The sequence below is a fragment of the Megascapheus bottae genome, chromosome 25 (genome assembly GCF_031878675.1).
Source record: "Megascapheus bottae isolate mThoBot1 chromosome 25, mThoBot2.hap1, whole genome shotgun sequence".
In the NCBI taxonomy this organism is placed as follows: domain Eukaryota; kingdom Metazoa; phylum Chordata; class Mammalia; order Rodentia; family Geomyidae; genus Megascapheus; species Megascapheus bottae.
The window spans coordinates 3,785,555-3,803,890 of NC_143533.1; the positions used below are offsets into that span (position 1 = coordinate 3,785,555).

The following is an 18,336-nucleotide window of genomic DNA, read 5'->3' on the forward strand; positions in this document are numbered from 1 at the left end:
AGGCCCTGTGTTTGCATCTTGGAGGTCTTGGTGAGATGGGCATTGTGCCACCACCTCAGGCTGCAGGAGAGAGCTGTACCTGGGCTCCCCTGGGCCCACTGAGAGCCCTTCGGATGTGCTGAGATGCAATGCAAAGGCTAGCAGAGCCCCTGCATTCCAGTCCTCCCCAAAGCTTGTTCTATGCTGCGTTGGATTGAGGATATCCAGTGTGAGTATATACAGGCGAGGGTTGCCCAGATCTGGGGTCTAGGCATTTTGGAGGCCATGTTTACCACCTGTAGGAATTCTGGTGATGGGTGCAAGTCATGTGAGTCCAAGGAGAGAAAGTAAAGTCATATGAGCCACTGGCGACATGCCTGTGGCAGCCTGGACCACAGAGCTGTGGTCAGGCAGGAAGGCCTGACACCCCCCAATCTCTCTCCTGTGTGCAGAAATCAGTGCAGATCAGAACAGAAGCCGGCTCACGCCTCCACATCGAACCTCCGCTGGACTACTCGGAAGATTTTGAGTCCTGTGAGGACGAGGCTGGCCAAACCATCGAGGCTTCAGGGGACCATCCACAGGTAGGACTGGCTACAAGGACCGTGGCCCTTGCAGCGGCCCATACTGTCCCTCGCCCACCCTTCACTCTTCATCTCTCCCTCAGAGATCAGAGCCTGTGCCAGGCACCTCGTGTCCTAGACAGAGAGGCCTCTCCATGTGATGCATGCATGGAAGCCTGAGGGACAAGAAGGGCCATTGTGGGAAGGTTAGATGGGAAGGGCATCCCAGGGACAGGGGAACAGCCAGTGTAGCTTGGATCTCAGCCTCCTGAGCAGTGAGGATGACAGCGGTAAGCCACCATACCAGCTAAGCTAAGCCAAATTGACACCTAGCTAAGCCTAATTATCTTTCTTTCTTTTTCTTTTTCTTTCTTTCTTTTTTTTGTGGTCATGGGGCTTGAACTCTGCCTGGGTGCTGTCCCTGAGCTACTGCCCTACCCTTGAGCTAATTGGAGATAAGAGTCTCAGGTCCTTTTGTGCCCAGGCTGGCTTTGAACCTTGATCCTCAGATCTCAACCTCCCGAGTAGCTACGATTACAGGTGTGAGCCACCCTGCCCGGCTACGCTAAGCCAAATTCTTGAGAGGTAACCAGTCAAGGCCCCGTTCTTCCCTTTCTGGGGCACATTTTACTCAGAAGTGGGGGGAAGGTAGGAACAAGGAGGCCCATGTCTCGGGTACTGGTCAATGTATCTGCCAGTGTGCACTGGTAATGCATCCTTTTCAGTGACCCACGCCCCATCCACACAAGAGAATGAACACGGACAAAATGGTAGGTCTTATTGCATTTGCTTGTTTATTGGTTTGTTGTTGAGTCAGAATCTCTCCATGGAACAGGCTCACAGTCCTCCCAAGTCTCCATCACTGGAATCACTGAGATTGCAGGCGTGTACTACCATGCCACTCATTTGCTTTGGAGTCTGCTAAGGATTCCTCTGCTGGAGCTGTCATTACCAAACAAGCCCTCCCTTTCTTTTAGCTGGATTTCAGCCATGCTCAGTCCCTCCATCGTGTCTCAGTGTGTGAGAGTGCCCTTCAAGTCAGGGGCTCTGCTAGTTTGCCTTTGATCAGGCGCCTGGCACGTCATTAATTCTTCCTGCCCAGGCTACCCAGCAGCTCCAGCACCAGGCATCCATGTCCCTCACAAGCTTTTAAGAGCCATTAGCTTCTCTGTCCGTGCCCAGGGCTGGCGTGGCTGCTGCTGCTGCTGCTCCAGAGGGGTTCATTTCCTCCGCGGCAAGCTCCTGATTGTTTTTCTGTCTCTCCTGTCTCTCCCCGTCTTGAGGGGCTCTCCCCAAGGCTTCACACTCAATTTCCCCCTCGAATTATTTTCTTACAAAAGGAGAGAGGGAAATGGCGATGCCAGCTTTCCTGCAAAAGCAGTCACATTACCAGACGGGATCTGAACAAGCAAAGAATAGAGAAAAGGCGCCTTGGTAAACACGCTCAGCCCGCACACTGCCTGCAGGATGGCGACTTTGAACCTGACCTTCAATGCTGATACTGACTGGCCTCTGCCTTCCCCTATATCCCCAGTGAACTGAAATCCTCTGGTTGCTCTGAGTTCACAGAACACAGGTTACAGGCACAGGGCTCTGAAAAGGTGTGAATTGCAGGCTGGTATTTAGCCAATCAGGATGTCTGTGTGAACAGCTTGAATCGCCCTAGCCAATCAGGATATCCGTGTGACCATCTGAATCACCTTAGCCAATCAGGATGTCTGTGTGACCATCTGATTCACCTTAGCCAATCAGGATGTCCGTGTGACCTTCTGATTCACCTTAGCCAATAAGGATGTCCGTGTGACCATCTGAATCACCTTAGCCGATCAGAATGTCCCTGTAACCATCTGAATTGGGGATGGAAGATTCTTTTAAGCTCTGGTCCTGGCACTTCAACTCCGGGCCTGGGCACCTTCCCTTAGCTTTTTTTTCACTCAAGGCCAGTACCCCAGAGCTCTGCTTTGGCATTTTGCGGGATAATTGGAGATAAGACTTTGATAGACTTTTCTGCCTGAGTTGGCTTTGAACTGGGATCTTTAGATCTCAGCCTCCTGAGTGGCTAAGCTTACAGGTATGAGGTCCTAGCTAGAGGATCATCTTTTTACAGGACCACTGCTCTCTCCATGGACAGGTGTGTTCCATGGGCCATAGTCGTATGGTCCACACCTCAGAACCAGACGCTGAAGATAAAGCGTGAGATCGTATATACCTTGTGGGAACTGATAGGGCTTCTGGAACCTGCAGAGAAAGAGGGTCTGGGGCTGCTATTTCTCATGGGCTTTCCCCTTGCAGAGGCCACAGTTAAGTATGAGGGAAGGAGAAAGCCACATGGAGCAGAGTGCCCTAGACAAAGGGAACTGCAGCAAATGCAAAGGCCCTGGGGTGAGGAGGCGAGGAGGAGGAAGAGGTGGGAAGTCAAGATTGCATAGCAGTTGGGACCATCATAAATATGAGGGATTTTCCTTGGGGGAAACCCTAAGGTTCTGAGCAGTTTTACAACTCTGGTGGACAGAGGGAACCTCTTTTCAGAGAATTCCACCAATGGGTCCTGTCGCAGTCATAGCTGCTGTCCTCGGGGCATGTGCTGTGTGCTGCAGTGAGAGCAATGGCACCATTTATATCGTCTTATCTATCCTCTCCCCCCCCTCTGTCTCAACTGTCTTTCTGTTTGTATGACACAGGGTCTCACCACTTAGTGAACTGACCTTAAACTTAAGATCCTCTTGCTTCAGCCTCTCCAGTATCGGGATTATAGGCATGTGCCACCATACCTGGCCTCACTGAAGTTTCAGAAGCAAAAACCTTTGTAAGGAGGGGGGTGACTCAGTTGTAAAGGAGCAAGCCCTCTCGGACAAAAGAGATGGGGATAAATTAAAGGGTGCACAGAAGGGGCAGGGACACAGACATTCTTAGGGAGTTAAAGACAACATTATGCATCTGGGGGCGGGGGGAGAGGGGTCGCAGGAGATGCTTACACTGACTGCACAAGGTGCAGCTCCTTGGCAGAGCACACACTTGGTGTGCACAAGGCCCAGGGTTCAATCCCCAGCCCCGAAAATAGAGAAAGAAGTCGATCTATGTCTAAATATATAGAGAGAGTTAGTTTATCATAGAAAGGGATTTTTACAAAGGAGGTAAAATTTTGAGAGACAGAAATTGGATTTGTGTTGTGCTGTATAAAGACATTGCTATGTAAATGCAAATATATAAACCCATTTAGATTTGGTTTTTCCCGCTGGGTCAAATTTGAGAGGAAAAAAAAACCCCCAAAACTTGATAAGATAGAGGTAGGCAGGAAAGGCTTTCATGTTAGGAGATGAAAATCCAGGCTGCGTGTTGTGGAGGGCGTGGGAGGAGCGTGGTTTCGGAGCTATCCACAATGACCTTGGCCTTGACCGTGGCAATGGCTCCGCTGCATCCAGCCTCCTCTGCTCCGCTCACCTTATCCTCACTCTGCCTCATTCTGAGTAGGAAACTGCTTTTGTCCACGGTGGTCGGAAGAGCGACCGAGAACCCACAAAGCCAGGATCCCGGTAGGCTGGACCTTCCCATAAGCAACCGGGGGTTGGGGAGCTCCATCACCAGCCTTTAGAGCCTATTTCTTCATCCTGCAAGAAAAGGGGAGCTGGCTGGTGCTGGCCTGTAATCCTAGCTTCTCAGGAGGCTGAGAGCCGAGGATGGAGTTTCAGAGGCAGCCTGGGCAGGAAAGCTGGTTAACCACTAAAAAGCCAAAAGTGGAGCTGTGGTTCAGTAATCCAGCACTAGCCTTGATCGAGAGAGCCAAGTGAGAGTACAAGGCCCGAGTTCTAGCCCCATTACTAGCAACCCCCTCCCCAAAAGAGGGAATATTCAGTATGTTCTATTCCTACTGAGTACACTTAATAGAAAACCCTGTTCCTCTAGTACACACACCATAGTTAGGCCTGCATAACTGATGAGGGAGCCATCATCCCCAAACTTTGTATATGTCATTGGGCTGCCAGGGCCAAACCTTTCTCCTCACCCCCTGTAATCCAAGTAAAGGAATAATGTCTGGATTCCATGAATGAGGGAGGTAGGGGTGGGTGGGCTGCTGGGGGGTGGGGAAGGATCTGGGAGACTGGGGTGCTGAGGCAGGCTTGTGGGTACCCTGGGGGCAGGGCAGGCTAAGAGGTAGCCAAGGCCCCTGGCCATCCACACAAGCCACCTTCAGCCAGCACGGGCACTAAGTTATAATTTGTGGAGCCAGTGTTTTCCCAACCATGAGCCAGATGTATAAGCCAACAGTTTTTGAGCACTTGCACACAATGGCTATGATACCAGAGTTTCTGGCAGTCAGTGTTTATTTTGAAGAATATTGGCATCCCGGGCATTAAAGACCATGGGACTCTTATCTCCAATTAACAACAAGAAAATGAGAAGTGGTGCTGTGGCTCAGGGGTAGGGCGGTAACCTTGAGCTGAAGAACTCAGGGATAGCACCCAGGCCCAGAGTTCAAGCTCCATAACCAACCAAAAAAAAAAAATGTATACATATAATAGACTTTGTCTAGGCTGGCTTTTTTTTTTTTTTTGCCAGTCCTGAGCTTGAGCTCAGGGTCTAAGCACTGTCCTTGGGCTTTCCTCAAGGCTGAGCCACTGCACCACTTCTGGCTTTTTTCTATGTATGTGGTACCAAGGAATCGAACCTGGGTCTTCGTGCATGCTGGGCAGGCACTCTTACCACTAGGCCAAACTCCCGGCCTAGGCTGGCTTTGAACCTTGATCCTCAGATCCCAGCCTCCAGAGTTGCTAGGATTACAGGTACATACCACCAGGCCTAGCTTATGGAGAGAAGTGACTCTCACCAACAACTTTTTGTTTGAGCTCTTCTGGAACTATGAACCTTTCCAGCTTTCCTTCCCACACAGCTGGAATTACAGCTGTGATTCATCATGCTCGGCTTTAACTTGTTAAATCTGTATCCAAATCATCTGTTCTGCATATTAAATGTGCAAATTCTACTGTGCACCAGTGACTCACACCTGTAGTCCTAGCTCCTTAGGGGGCTGACATCTGAGGATCGTAGTTTGAGGCTAGCCTGGACAGGAAAGTCTGTAATATTCTTATCTCCAATTAAACACCAAAAAAGCCACAAGTGGAGATGTGGCTCAGAGGCAGAGTGCTAGCTTTGAGCACAGAAACTCAGGAACAGTGCCAAGACTCAGCATTCAAGCCCCCCCCCCCCAAAGTACACATTTTCATATCATACTCTAAGGTGCAGAATTAGGTCTGGAGGAAGCAGGAAGGACTTTTGTATTTATTCCCCTCCCCAGTCCCCTCCATTACTAGGGTTTGAACTCAGGGCCTCCAGCTCACTTGACTTACTTGCTCACAGCCTGGCTTCTTGTTGGTTCTTTTTGGACATGTAGTTTTCTAGAATTTTCTGCCTGAGTTAGCTTCATACTTTGATCCTCTGGATCACAGCCTCTGGAGTAGCTAGGATTATAGACATAATCCTGCCAGAGTTTGGCAGGATTTGCATTTTGAATAAGTCTGGCTTGGAAATGCTCATTAGTAAACTTTGGGAATAGGCCTGTACTTCTTTCCCTTTTCTCTTCTTCTTCTTCTTCTTCTTCTTCTTCTTCTTCTTCTTCTTCTTCTTCTTCTTCTTCCTCCTCCTCCTCTTCCTCTTCCTCCTCCTCCTCCTCCTCCTCCTCCTCCTCCTCCTCCTCCTCCTCCTCCTCCTCCTCCTCTTCCTCTTTGTTCTGTCTTATCAGATTCATTTCTTGGAACTCCCATTTCCCTTTGATTTTTCTAGCTTTGCTTTGTGTTTCTTAAATTTCCATCATTCTGTGCATAGGAGCAACATGATGCTTTTTTATAGTGGTTTTACCTATATGAATATGTCATTCTCACTATGTTTATTCCAATTTAAAAATAGTGGCAGCACACAACTGTAATCCCAGTGCTCAGAAGGCTGAGGTAGGGGAATTTTAAGTTCAAGGCCATCCATGGCTACATAGCTAGTTTAGGGCCACTCAGGGTTCCATAGCAAAGCTGTATCTCCCAACCAAACAGAAAAAGAGATAAAAGAATAGGTGAGCCTTGGGTGGGGTTGGGGGAGGGAAATGGGGACCAAGACATGAGAAAGGGTATCAATGTATGTGAATTAATGCACCCTCTATCTGGCGAATATCATGTAACCCTTCTATTAATTACAATAAAAAATATATGAAAGAAAAAAAAAAGAAATGCTAAAAAAAAAAAAAGAATAGGTGAGCCTTTTCAGTCTTTTGAGTCTTTCTTTAGCCCTGGAAACTTTTCATACTAGTTGATGTTCTCATTTCTGTGTATCCTTCTATTATGCAGGAGCTTGTCTTTATATCTTTTAGCTTTTTCTTAAAACTTTTTGTCTTAAAATTGTGTGTGTATATGGGGAGGGAACCAGGAGTTTGGCCTAGCGGTAGCGTGCTTGCCTAGCATGCACGAAGACCCAGCTTTCATTCCTTGGCACCACATACATAGAAAAAAGCCAGAAGTGGTGCTGAGGCTCAAGTGGTAGAACTCTGGCCTTGAGAAAGCCCAAGGACAGTGCTCAGGCCCTGAGCTCAAGCCCTGAAACTGACAAAAAAAAATTTTTTTGTACTCTGTTCTTATTAAAATCCGTTTGCATCCCCTCTGGCACTCTCTGCTACTTAATTTATTTCTGTACAAATGTTCATGCCACATAGTTTCCCTGTTCCTTTTTCACGGGTCATAGACCCCTTTCATGCCTCCCCAGGGTATTCATTGTCTCTGTGCTTGAGTTGCCTTCTATTAAACTCCCTGGCATTGGGGATTAGTTGTCTTTTAATTAAATTAGTTAAATTTGGCGCCTACATTTCAGGGTGATTGTTTCCTGGGGTGTTCGGTCATTCTTGGGTACCCGCTTGACTCTTCATGAAGTGGATCCCACAGCCTGCACAGGGGAGCATGGGGGTGGGGGCTCAGAATCTCCTCTGGAGGAGGGGGCTTCCAGCTAACTGTGGGACAGTGTCTCCATGCCCCAGTGCCAACGTGGCTGCTTCAGTCTGGTGGAGTGGGCTCAAGTGGTAGAGCGCCCGCCTGGCAAGTCCAGTCCCCAGTATGGCAAGAGAAAGGAAGGAAGGAAGAGAGGGAAGGAGGGAGGGAGGGAGGGAGAGAGGGAGGAAGCAAAGAAGGAAGGAAGGAAGGAAGGAAGGAAGGAAGGAAGGAAGGAAGGAAGGGCCATTGGCCCAAATCCTGGCTTTGTCACTGTTAATGCCACGACCCCAGGCTCGTCCTCCAGCTCTAGGCCCACTGCCCCAGTGTGGTGGCAAAGGCTGACACTTGGTGGCCGTCTCAGAATCGATGACATCGCTGTGGTCCCCGTGATCGCAAACACCCATTTTGCTGATTACCCATTCTGGGCTTTCCTTGGCCCAGCAGCAAGACAGATGACACGTAGATGGCACATATCCATCCAGCTTCAGCTAAGGCTGCTTCTCAGAAGCAGTTCTTCAGCAATTTCTTGAAGCTTCCTTTCCCTCTCCTGGCAGAGACTGAGGTGTGGACAGGTGTCATCTCAGCCAGCCACCAGCCTGGCCCCCTTGCACAGGGCTTTCTGTGGAGACAACGTGAACTTAGCGTTTGAAACACTGACACAACGTAGAATAAGGTTTCAAAGAAAAGCTTCTGAAGTCACTGTTCACAGAGGAATTTCTGGAAGATGACATCCCAGCACCCGGTGGGTCCCACAGTGTGGGACCCCTTTGAAGTGGGGGCAAACTGGCTTCAAAGCCACTAACTCCAGGTCCTTTTCTTTGCAGACAGAACTCTGTCGGACTCTCTTTCTCTCTCTCTCTCTCTCTCTCTCTCTCTCTCTCTCTCTCTCTCTCTCTCTCTCTCCCTCTCTCTCTCTTTCTGTGTGTGTGTGTGTGTGTGTGTGTGTGTGTGTGTGTGTGTGTCTCATTGCTTTTTAGCCCAGCTCTCCTCTGCCCTTGGAACAGATGGCTTTCTGTCACGTGACCATCTCCTGGGCCTCTGTTTCCGAAGTTTCACCCACCTTGTGTGAGCCAATATAATATTTTCCTTTGTAAAAAGACAAGACATATGGAACCTAGGCTTGCTGTTCGTTTTTTTTTAATATGTATTTTGTAAATACAATTATAACCTCTAAATTTGCATTAATTTAATAGAAGCAAAAGAAATAAAGTTGAGACAGAAGGAATTATGGAAATTGAAATTTCCTTTTCATGAGGAGTAGTCTTTGTGAAAATACTCAGCAGCTTAACAAATTATGAATTAATGGGAAGAGGTAGGAATTATTTTTGTCTCTCTTTTGCATCTGTGCCAGTCGTGGGGCTTGAACTCACAGCCTGGGAGCTGTCCCTGAGCTTTTTTGTTCAAGGAGCCATAGCTCCTTTTGGTGCCATCTTTTGGCGGTTAATTTAAAATAAGAGATCCTTGAACTTTTCTGAGTGGGCTGGCTTTGAACTGCAATTTTTAGTTCTTAGTCTCTTGGGTAGCTAGGATTACAAGCGTGAGCCACTGGTGTCTGACTTCTCTAGGATTACATATTCAAAGTGGGGTTTCAGGGCCTGACCAGTTCTTCGTACTAGAAATGCAAACTCAAGGCTGTCTCAGGTTTACTCAGTCAGAAAATCTTGGCAGGCGACTCCCGTGTCCGTGTTCACAGCCCAAGAGCCAGACGTCTCTCTCATACACACATACAGATACTCACATATATGCACACATACAGATACTCACATATATGCACACATTCACACATATACACACACAGCATATATGCATAACTCACACATGTGTACACACATGTGTGCATGTACCCAAAAATGTACATATATGCCCATATGTGTGTGTGTGCACATTTGCATGCTTATAACCACAGGTACCAACATGCAAAGCATCCATACCCGTGCACGCGCACACACACACACACGCACACGCACACGCACACGCACTCACATCTTGAGGGACACAAACATACTTATTACATCACCACCGCTCCCCCAGAAAGCTGAGCCCGTTACCCTGCCCTGCCCTGCCTTTTTCTCATCTTCAAGGAGACGACAAAGCATGGGGTTGAGCTGGTTTTTTTATTTTTATCATTAAATATTCCTTTAGTTTGGAAATGGGTTTTCGGTTCATGTACTTTCAAATCAATTTTTTTTTTCACCAAGCATCATATGCTAGGCTTCATCTCTCTTCTTGGCTTTGGCAGGAGCTGAGGAAAAGCCTGGAAGCCCGCATCCACCCACCCGAGCAGTGTGAGGATTGTTGCAGTGATGAAGATGACTCCATTGAAGAAGATGTCCTTTCTTCAGAGCCAGAGCCCGAGGACGCAGCACCCATGGCCCAGCCTGAAGGTGACCCCCCTCTGTCCAGTGGGGACCCTACACCCGAGGTCCATCTGGAGGACCAGGAGCCAGAAGGACGGCCTCCCCGGGCTGAGACGCTGGTGGTACTGGAATCGAACCCGCCCTCTGCAAGTGAGCTTCTTCTGTGTGGTGATAACTGTTGGGGGAGGGGGGGTGTTTTTCCGTGTCAGCTCTGGACAGGGCCAGAGCTCGGCCAGGTGACTGGTATCACAAGGTCCAGAGGCTCCCCACCACCCCCTGAGATTCCGGTTGGTGATCCTGTGCCAGGCCCTGCAGGTCTGCCCATTGCTGCCTCTGCCGCCAGTTGGCAGACGCAGGGTGGTTGATGCTACAAGGGCTGTTGATCGGCTTTGGTAACTGACAAGTCTAGACTCCCCTCCCCTCCTCGTCGCCTCCCCGCCTCCCCGCCTTCCCTCTCCCCCACTCGCCCCCTCCTGCCTCTCCCCCTCCTTACCTCTTCCTTTCCCACTCACTATCTCTGCTTTCCTTGGCACGGGACCCATTCTTGGGCAGGTTTTCCAACACCCAGAGGCGCAGTTGCCTGGATGGGAGGTGGTAGCCCTGCGACCACATCACAGAGGGACTTTCTGTCCCCTCCCCACCCACCAAGTTCCAGCCAAAGCCCCGGGCCTGGCTCTCAAGACCGCAGCGGGCCCGGACAATGGTGTCACCCTGGTGGGGCCCGGTGCTTGCTCAGAAGGTGCTCTGCCACCTGAGTCATGTCCCCCTGGGCACAAAAGTGCTCTGGAGCATAATCCTCCTGTTTGCAGCTCCCAGGTGCTAGAGATGACTGGCACACCCCGCCGTGCCCAGCTTTGTACTGGCTGAGATGAGGCCTTGTGAGCTTTTATGCCTGGGCTGGCCTTGAGTCAGTGTTCTCGCACAGCTGGGCTGGGAGCGCTGTCTGACTGTGCTCTGTGTCTGCAGATGCCCTGGGTTACCCTGCTTCTCAGAGTGTCCCCCTGCTCCCCCGCAATTAACCCACCAGATTGTACCTCGCCAATTCTAATACTTGCCCCTGCTTGGAATATATAGTGTGTGTGTGAATGCTTCCGTGCATTCTACACAATACCATTCATTTGGTTTATTAATTTTTGTGCTGGCACTAGGACTTGAACTCAGGGCCTTGCATTCTTACTTTGCTTTTTCATTCCAACCTGGCACTCTACCACTTGAACCACATGTCCACTTCCATGTGGCATTTACTTTTTTTTTTTTTTTTGTGGGCCGTGGGGCTTGTTCTAGGCCTGGGGGCTGTCCCTGAGCTCTTCAGCTCAAGGCTACCACCCTACCCTTGAGCCAAGTCCCACTTCCCGTTTTCTAGAGGTTGATTGGAGATAAGAGTCTCAGGTCCTTTTGTGCCCAAGTTGGCTTTGAACCTTGATTCTCAGATTTCAGCCTCCTGAGTAGCTAGGATTACAGGCGTGAGCCACTACGCCTGGCTGGCATTTACTTTTATTTACTCTTGCACAGGGCACAGCCAGCAAACCTGCCCTCCTGTCTTCCATTTCCTCCTAAGTCAGATTGCAGGCTCCCTGGGCAGGAGTAGGTCAGTAAGTGTTTGTTGAATGAATGACTGAACGAACAGTAGAGGGGTTGACATTTAAACAATTGTTCCCCCACAGGTAATAAAAGGGAAAGGAATTTGTCTGCTAAGCGGAAAGACAATGCTGAGGTCTTCGTTCCAAGCAAACCTGAGCCCAGCCTGAATGCCCAGGCACCAACTGCATTCTCTGACCAGGAGAGGCTGAGCTCTAGTAAGAACTGGGGGAGCCCTGATCTGGGACTGGGGACTCCCAGTGGGGTGCTGCAATAGAAGGCCTCACTTCCTGGGCCTGGCTTTCCTTTCCAGAGAAACAAAAGTAAGCGTGGGGATGGGTTTGTATAAGGAGGAGATTGCGAAGAAGGCCTTTCAGGTACAGTTGGATTCGGGTGATCATAGACAGGTCCTGAGTCTGTTGCTAATCGAGGGCACAGGAAGGCAACCAGGTCCTGGAGGTGGGATCTCTGCAAGGACAGGGCTTGTGAGTTCAGTCCCTGCGAACCAGAGAGGAGCTGGTGCCCAGTGGGGCAGCAGGCTGGTACCTGGACACTTCCAGGAGGGAGTGGCTCCAGGTCATGGCCTTGGTGGGTACAGGGATGTGGACATGGACGGGAGTCTCAGATCCCCAGGCTGAGAGTGGATCAGAAGCTGCATCAAGGTGCGGGGGGGGGGGGGGGGGGGGGGGAGGAAGGAAAGGACCAGTGTCTCTGAGCACACTGTAAGAGAGCCAGGAGGTCCCGAGAGGAATAGTAAATACCTATTGGTTGTTTTTATTTGTTGATTTTGTTTTCCTATTCCAGTCCTCGGACTTTGAACTCAGTGCCGGAGCTGGATCCCTGCCTGAGCTTTTTCTCTCAGAGCCACAGCTCCACTTCCAGCTTTTAGATGGTTCACTGGAGATGAGTCTTGTGGACTTTATGGAAGGCTTGGCAGGGGTAGCATCTCCATAGGCTAAAGGTGTCCTTGTCCCCTCCGGGGTGGAGCTCAGGTGGTGGCTGGGTTCCTGGTGGAATGTTTGCACTGTGCGTCTGGGGGTCTGGCTTGGAGGGAAGGGTGAGCGGAAGGGAGAACACCATGCAGGGAGGGAGCTAAGGTATTCCAGGGACTGGAGGGGCGGGACCCTGAGGTGTCTGAGAACAGCTCCGCCCACAGAATTAGACCTTTCGAATGATACCTCCCTTTTCCCATACATGTAGTCTACCTGTGCTGCATAATGGCTTCCACCTTAGTCCTCTTTGAGGCAAGCCACCCAGCTTTGCTTAGTACTGCTTCTGTCCAGGCATCTTCACACACACCCCCCCACCCCCTGTCTTTTCCCTTTCACATAAGGTGAAATCCTCATCCCTCTCTGTGAAGGCTTGTCACTGTGTGAGTAGCGCCTAATGGCTTTTATTTTTCTCCTCTGACAATCTGTGTGTCTTCTGAGGGAGCATTTAGTCCATTTACATTTAGTGTAATTGCTTATCTCTCCGCGTTTACATCCACCGCCTTCCTGCCTGCTTTTCATTTGTCCCGCCTGGTTTCTTTCCCTCTGGCTCTCCTCTCTCCTTCTGCACCCATGGCACTTTGGATTTGTTCTTGTTATTATTGGATTAGTTCTTTTATTATTCTTTTAGTCGTTACCAGAGATGACAACATTCCTGTCGAGCTTACTGGATTCAACTTTGGATTAGCAAATTTACCACTTCCAGAGCAGCTCCCAAGTTGGACCCATTGCTGGGCGTTTTAATTCCCTCGTTATCATTGTTGTCGTCGTCGTCGTCATGATCATGATTGTCATCATCATCATCATTGTCGGTCATGGGGCTTGAACTCTGGGCCTGGGCGCTGTCCCTAAGCCCTGAGCTCTTGTGTTCAAGGCTAGTATTCTACCACTTGAAGCCTACAGCACCACTCGTGGGCTTTCCTGCTGGGGTTGGCTTCAAACCACAATCTTCAGGTCTCAGCGTCCTTGAGTAGCTAGGATGACAAGTGTGAGCCATGGGTGCCCGGCCTAGTTCCTTTTTAAAATCTTGCTACCAGAGTTCTGTTGTGTTTGGTTTAGGTTTTCTTCTTGAGCTCCAAAGAAGGATTTGTATGAATTAGTCCATCTGCCATTCCACAAGTGTCACCTGTCACCTGCATATTCCAAAGAGTTCTCCCCCCCCCGCACCCCCTTTCCTCTGCAGTTCCATTAGTGTCTGGGAAGTGTTTGTGACCTCCATAGTTGCACCATCTCTTCTCCCCCATCTCCCTGTGGTCACTGTCCAGGGCTCAGGTTCGTTGTCTCAGTCCAGTCAAAGGGAGGGACACGAAAGACAGGGTGAGAAGCCCAGAGCTTCATGACAGGAGCCAAAGTGGGGGTGAGACAGTCGCCAACTCCTCCGAAAGCCAGACTCCTGCTCCAGAGGGGAGTTCTACCCAATGGAGAAGACCGAGACAGGAAGAGTGGGAGGAGAGGGGAGGCCAGGGGAAACTGAGGAAAAGCCTCTTAGCTATTGGCCGGTTGGTGTAACCCCCCAACCTGGAACTCCTGGCTGGGAGAGCTACTTTGTGCCTCCTGTTTTCCAGGAGGAAGAGGAGGGGAAGGAGGAGAGGGCAACAGGGTGGAGGAAGGGGAGGAGGAGGAAGGGAAGAAAACAGAGCAGTGTCCATGTGACAGAGGCCAGCCCCTACTGTTCCTCCTAGGCTTGGTTCCATAGCTCAGGGTTACAGGCACCTGCACAAAGACCCCTAATGTGGGTAAGCCAGGTGTGCCAGCCCATCCTTCCCCTGCTCAGCCAGTGCAGCGCCACCCCACAGCCCACGGTGACAGTTTTGTAGTGAGCTGGCCTGAAAACTCTTCATACTGCCTCAGCCTTCCTAGCGCTGGGATTCCAGGCATATACTACCCTGCTCAGCTTCATGCAGCTTTTCAGGAGATGCCAGGAACATCCTTTTATACCAATTTCCAGGTGGATTTCTTTCTTTCTTTCTTTCTTTCTTTCTTTCTTTCTTTCTTTCTTTCTTTCTTTCTTTCTTTCTTTCTTTCTTTTTGTTTTTGTTTTTCCAGTCCTGGGCTTGAGCTCAAGGCCTGAGCACTGTCCTTGGACTTTCTCAAGGCCAGAGCTCTACCACTTGAGCCTCAGCACCACTTCCGGCTTTTTTCTATGTATGTGGTACTGAGGAGTCGAACCCAGGTCTTCGTGTATGCTAGGCAAGCACTCTACCACTAGGCCAAACTCCCAGCCCCTTCATTTTTTTTTTTTTAAAGCTTGGGGCCAATATGAGGCTGTGAGTTCAAACCCCAGTAAAGCTCTGCTCCCTCCACTCCCCCCACCTGCTGACAAAAAAGAAAAGAAGAAAAGTCACACAACAGGCAGTCTCTCCTAGCACTCAGATTTCACATTGACCATTTTGACCTCCGGGGCCCTGGCATGTGGTAAGGGATAATTTTGCCGGGACTCTGAATGAGAGTTTTGGCAATCATAGCTGGTGAGAGGGTCGGCTCACCCCCACGGGCTTGTGACCTCATCTTCTTAGTGACCCGTGTTGCATTCATGGTAAATGCTCCCAATCGATCGGCCTGTTGTTTTCCTGCAAGACAGGAGAAAGACGAGCACCAGGAAAGCAAAGCACAGTGCAGTTATGAGAAGAGGAATGGTGCACAACCAGAAAAGAGCAGTTGGGGATAAATTAAAACGTGCAATTTGGCGGTGGCTGGTGGCTCAAATTCACTGCGTGCATAAATCCTCCATTCTGCCCATCTACGGGCACCATCAATCTACCTTGCATGTCGAGGGGGGCCAGCACTCGCCAGAGTGAGGGACGACAGAGTCAGGAAGAGTTAACAGGCTGCTCTGCAGGAACGCATGCCATTGGGTGGTGGGGGGGGGAGGGGAGGACATGGTTGCACGGGGTGGACCGTCTGCAAAGGAGTTTCCAGGAATCTGGGAGTGGGGACAGTGCGGGGCCTGAGCTGCAGAGCTGACCTTCACTCTGAGAAAGGGTGATTTCATTTGGAAGCACATCATCTTAGCATATTATAACTCTACACACGCAGTCCCCGGCGCTGCTGCCTGCCTGGCGGAAGATGCCGCACCCCCCCCCCCCAAAGATGCTTACAGTGGAGATGGCTTGCTTGTGGTGCTTTCCAAGAAGGGCTGAGTGCAGGGCCAGCGGCCAGGGATACAGAGTGCCCCCCCGCCTTGAGGCCCTGGGCTTCCCCAGTCATCTCAGCTGTGGACCCTTGGTGTCCCCAGGGGAAAGGTCCCTTTAAAGACCAGGATCAGCTCATCTCTGGGGAAGCTGGTTCTGTACGCAGATACACATGGGAAATAGAGAGGAGCTCATGAATGTCAGACCCTGCTCATCCTGGTGCCACCGCTGAGTCTCCTCCCCTCCTCCCTCTCCTCCCCTCCCTCTCCCCCATTAGAACAATGCCCTGGGTGCCACGCACCTGCTGTGTTCTGTGGAGGTCGCCCCTGCTCCCGTTCCATCGTCCCACCGTGCCCGGGTGCCACCGCTGCCGGCAGATGGGTATTCCCCCCGCTGGTGAGCGGTCACGGGTCCAGGTCTGGCATGGAAGTCACCTCCCATCTTCCCATTGGGCAGAAATGCTGATGACAAGTGGAGGCATGGGACAGTAAGCTGTGCGTGCGATTCATGATGGCATGGAGGCCTTGGGCCTCCCCCGCCCTGCCCCCGGCTCCGGGCTCCAGGAAGTGCCCTACCCTCATGGCTGGCCATTCTCTTCCCTTGTACCCCATGCCCCATTTCAATCCTGTTCACCCCAGGACCTTGGCACCTACTGTCCCACGGCCCAGAGTAGCAGATATTCACAGGGCTCTAAGTGGGCCTTCACTCCCATATCCTCTTCTCCAATAATGGCTGTGTCTGCCCGACCCCCGCTCCCCCATCACCCCCTGAACTTGGCCATGTGCTTGTGCCTGGCACCCTTATCTGTCTCTGCCTATGACTGTGAAATCAATGGGTGCTAGGGCTTGGCCTAGCCCTGTGCTCAGAGCAACATCACTCAGTCATTTTCTCCGCCCCCCTGCCCCCCCAGCACCCCAGGGTGTCGTGCTGTGTTTGATGAACTCGGCGCCATCCCAGCAGTACTCAGGCCCTCACCCTCAGCTCCCATCCCTCCCTCTACCAGCCAGTCCTGGGGCAGGGCAGGAGGATGCCAGCACAGGGGCTTGAACTCACACCTAGGCACCATCCCTGAGCTCTTTTGCTCAAGGCTGGCGCTCTCCTACTTGAGACTTTCTGCTGGTTTATCAAGGGTAGAGCACCACCGTCCTCAGATCTCAGCCTCCTGAGTAGCCACCAGTGCGGTTCCCACACCACAATTCTAAGACGAGCTCGGTGCAGCTCTGGCTTCCCTGGGAATCTGTCGCCACAGTTGGCAGCTTCCTAAGCAGGCACTCTAGGATGCCAGCCACGCCCCTGATGTGTAGGCCCTGCACCTACCACACCAGTCACATCCCAGCCCCCGTTTTGCCTTCATTGGTTATTTTCAAAATGCCCCCCTGGCAGCTTGGACTCCTATCACTGGAGATAACAGCTGCCCACAGGGAAGCCATCCGTGTCCGTTGAACCTTGATCCCTCAATCCCTGCCCCTCAAGTAGCTAGACCCTAGGTCTGAATCCCCACCCCCACCCCCGATAGGCTCTTTTTTTTTTTTTTTTTAACAGCTCAGGGGCAGCAGCCAGTTCATCCACTGTTCAGCTTGCAGGCCCATGGCTCTCCTTCCATCCAGAACAATCCTTTAGGATGGCTTTCTCTCCGGGTACTGATTGTATCCTGTCCGAGGGCGCTGCATCCTTGTGTACAGTCGTGGGCTAGAACACTACCCACAGGAAAGTCCTTCTATTTGCTCCCTCAGGGCCCAGCAGCCGGTGGGAGAGGCCCCTGTCAGCAACCCGCAAAGCCGTGTGCACGGCCCAGGACTGCCAGGAGGAGGCGTCGGCCGTGGTGAGAGCCATCCAGGTGGAGAACGCCGCCCTGCAGCAGGCCTTCCTGGGCAAGAAGGCCGAGCCCCCCAGCACCCCTCTGCAGGTCTGTGCACCTGGGCCAGAAGAGCCAGGAGGCCCCGGCTGGGGCCTTCATGTCAGGCGGGGCAGCGCAGGGCTCGTGGCCCTCGCCGTAGTCTCATCTTCCTGTCCCCATCACATCTGCCATGTTCTTCCCCGCACTCCCAGGCCCTGGCCCGCTTTCCTGGTTCCTGGCCAGGATACCAGAGGCCATCAGCAAATGAGATGACCCAAAGTCCTGTGCCACGTGACGTGCTCAGTCCCCAAGTTCATCCCTTCATGCGGTCCCAGTGGGTCCTCTGGCCTCTGTGTTTCTGGATCCTTCTGCCCCTTTCCCAGGCAGGGAGACCAGGGCTCGAGGGCTTTGTCCAAGGTTACAAGCTTGTTTTATGTGTCTTTGTGACTGTCACAGTCCTGGGGTTTGAACTCAGAACCTCTCACTCTCCCAGGCTTTTCTGCTCAAAACTGGTGCTCTACCCCTTGAGCCATGCCTCCAGCTCTTTTTGCTTGCTTTATTTATTCATTTACAGAGAGGGGCTCACATTATATGTATGGCCTGGTAGTCTGGACTCAACAATCTTCTAAGTAGTTGGGACTGTAGCATGTATTGAAATACCCGGCCTCTGACCTGGGTTTCACAGGCTTTCTCCTCCTCAGCTGTCTCGTTCCACCCTGGTATCCACAGCTCAGGAGCCGGCCAGGGCAGCTGCAAGTGCCCAAGCCACCAGCCACAGTGATGCCATCAGCCTTCTGGGAGGAAGCAGGTACCCAAAGAGGCAGCAGCGCAGGGCAGTGTCTGGGGTTTCCTTTGCTTTGCTTTCCTTATCCACTTGAAATGCCCTCCCTGGCCTACTCAAGCCCCCAAACGGTAGTGTGTTTGATCTCCATTAAAGCAA

At 51.3% G+C, this 18,336-nt stretch overlaps 1 protein-coding gene across 1 annotated transcript in view; it reads left to right on the forward strand.

The window, feature by feature from the left end:
* Katnip (katanin interacting protein) overlaps positions 1-18,336 on the forward strand; it is a 99,239-nt gene that overhangs the window by 49,768 nt on the left and 31,135 nt on the right. The window contains exons 6-10 of the mRNA XM_090357881.1: positions 432-563; positions 9,744-10,011; positions 11,526-11,657; positions 17,293-17,465; positions 18,098-18,204. Coding sequence (XP_090214007.1) covers positions 432-563; positions 9,744-10,011; positions 11,526-11,657; positions 17,293-17,465; positions 18,098-18,204 — 812 coding nt within the window. The remainder of the gene's footprint in view (positions 1-431; positions 564-9,743; positions 10,012-11,525; positions 11,658-17,292; positions 17,466-18,097; positions 18,205-18,336) is intronic.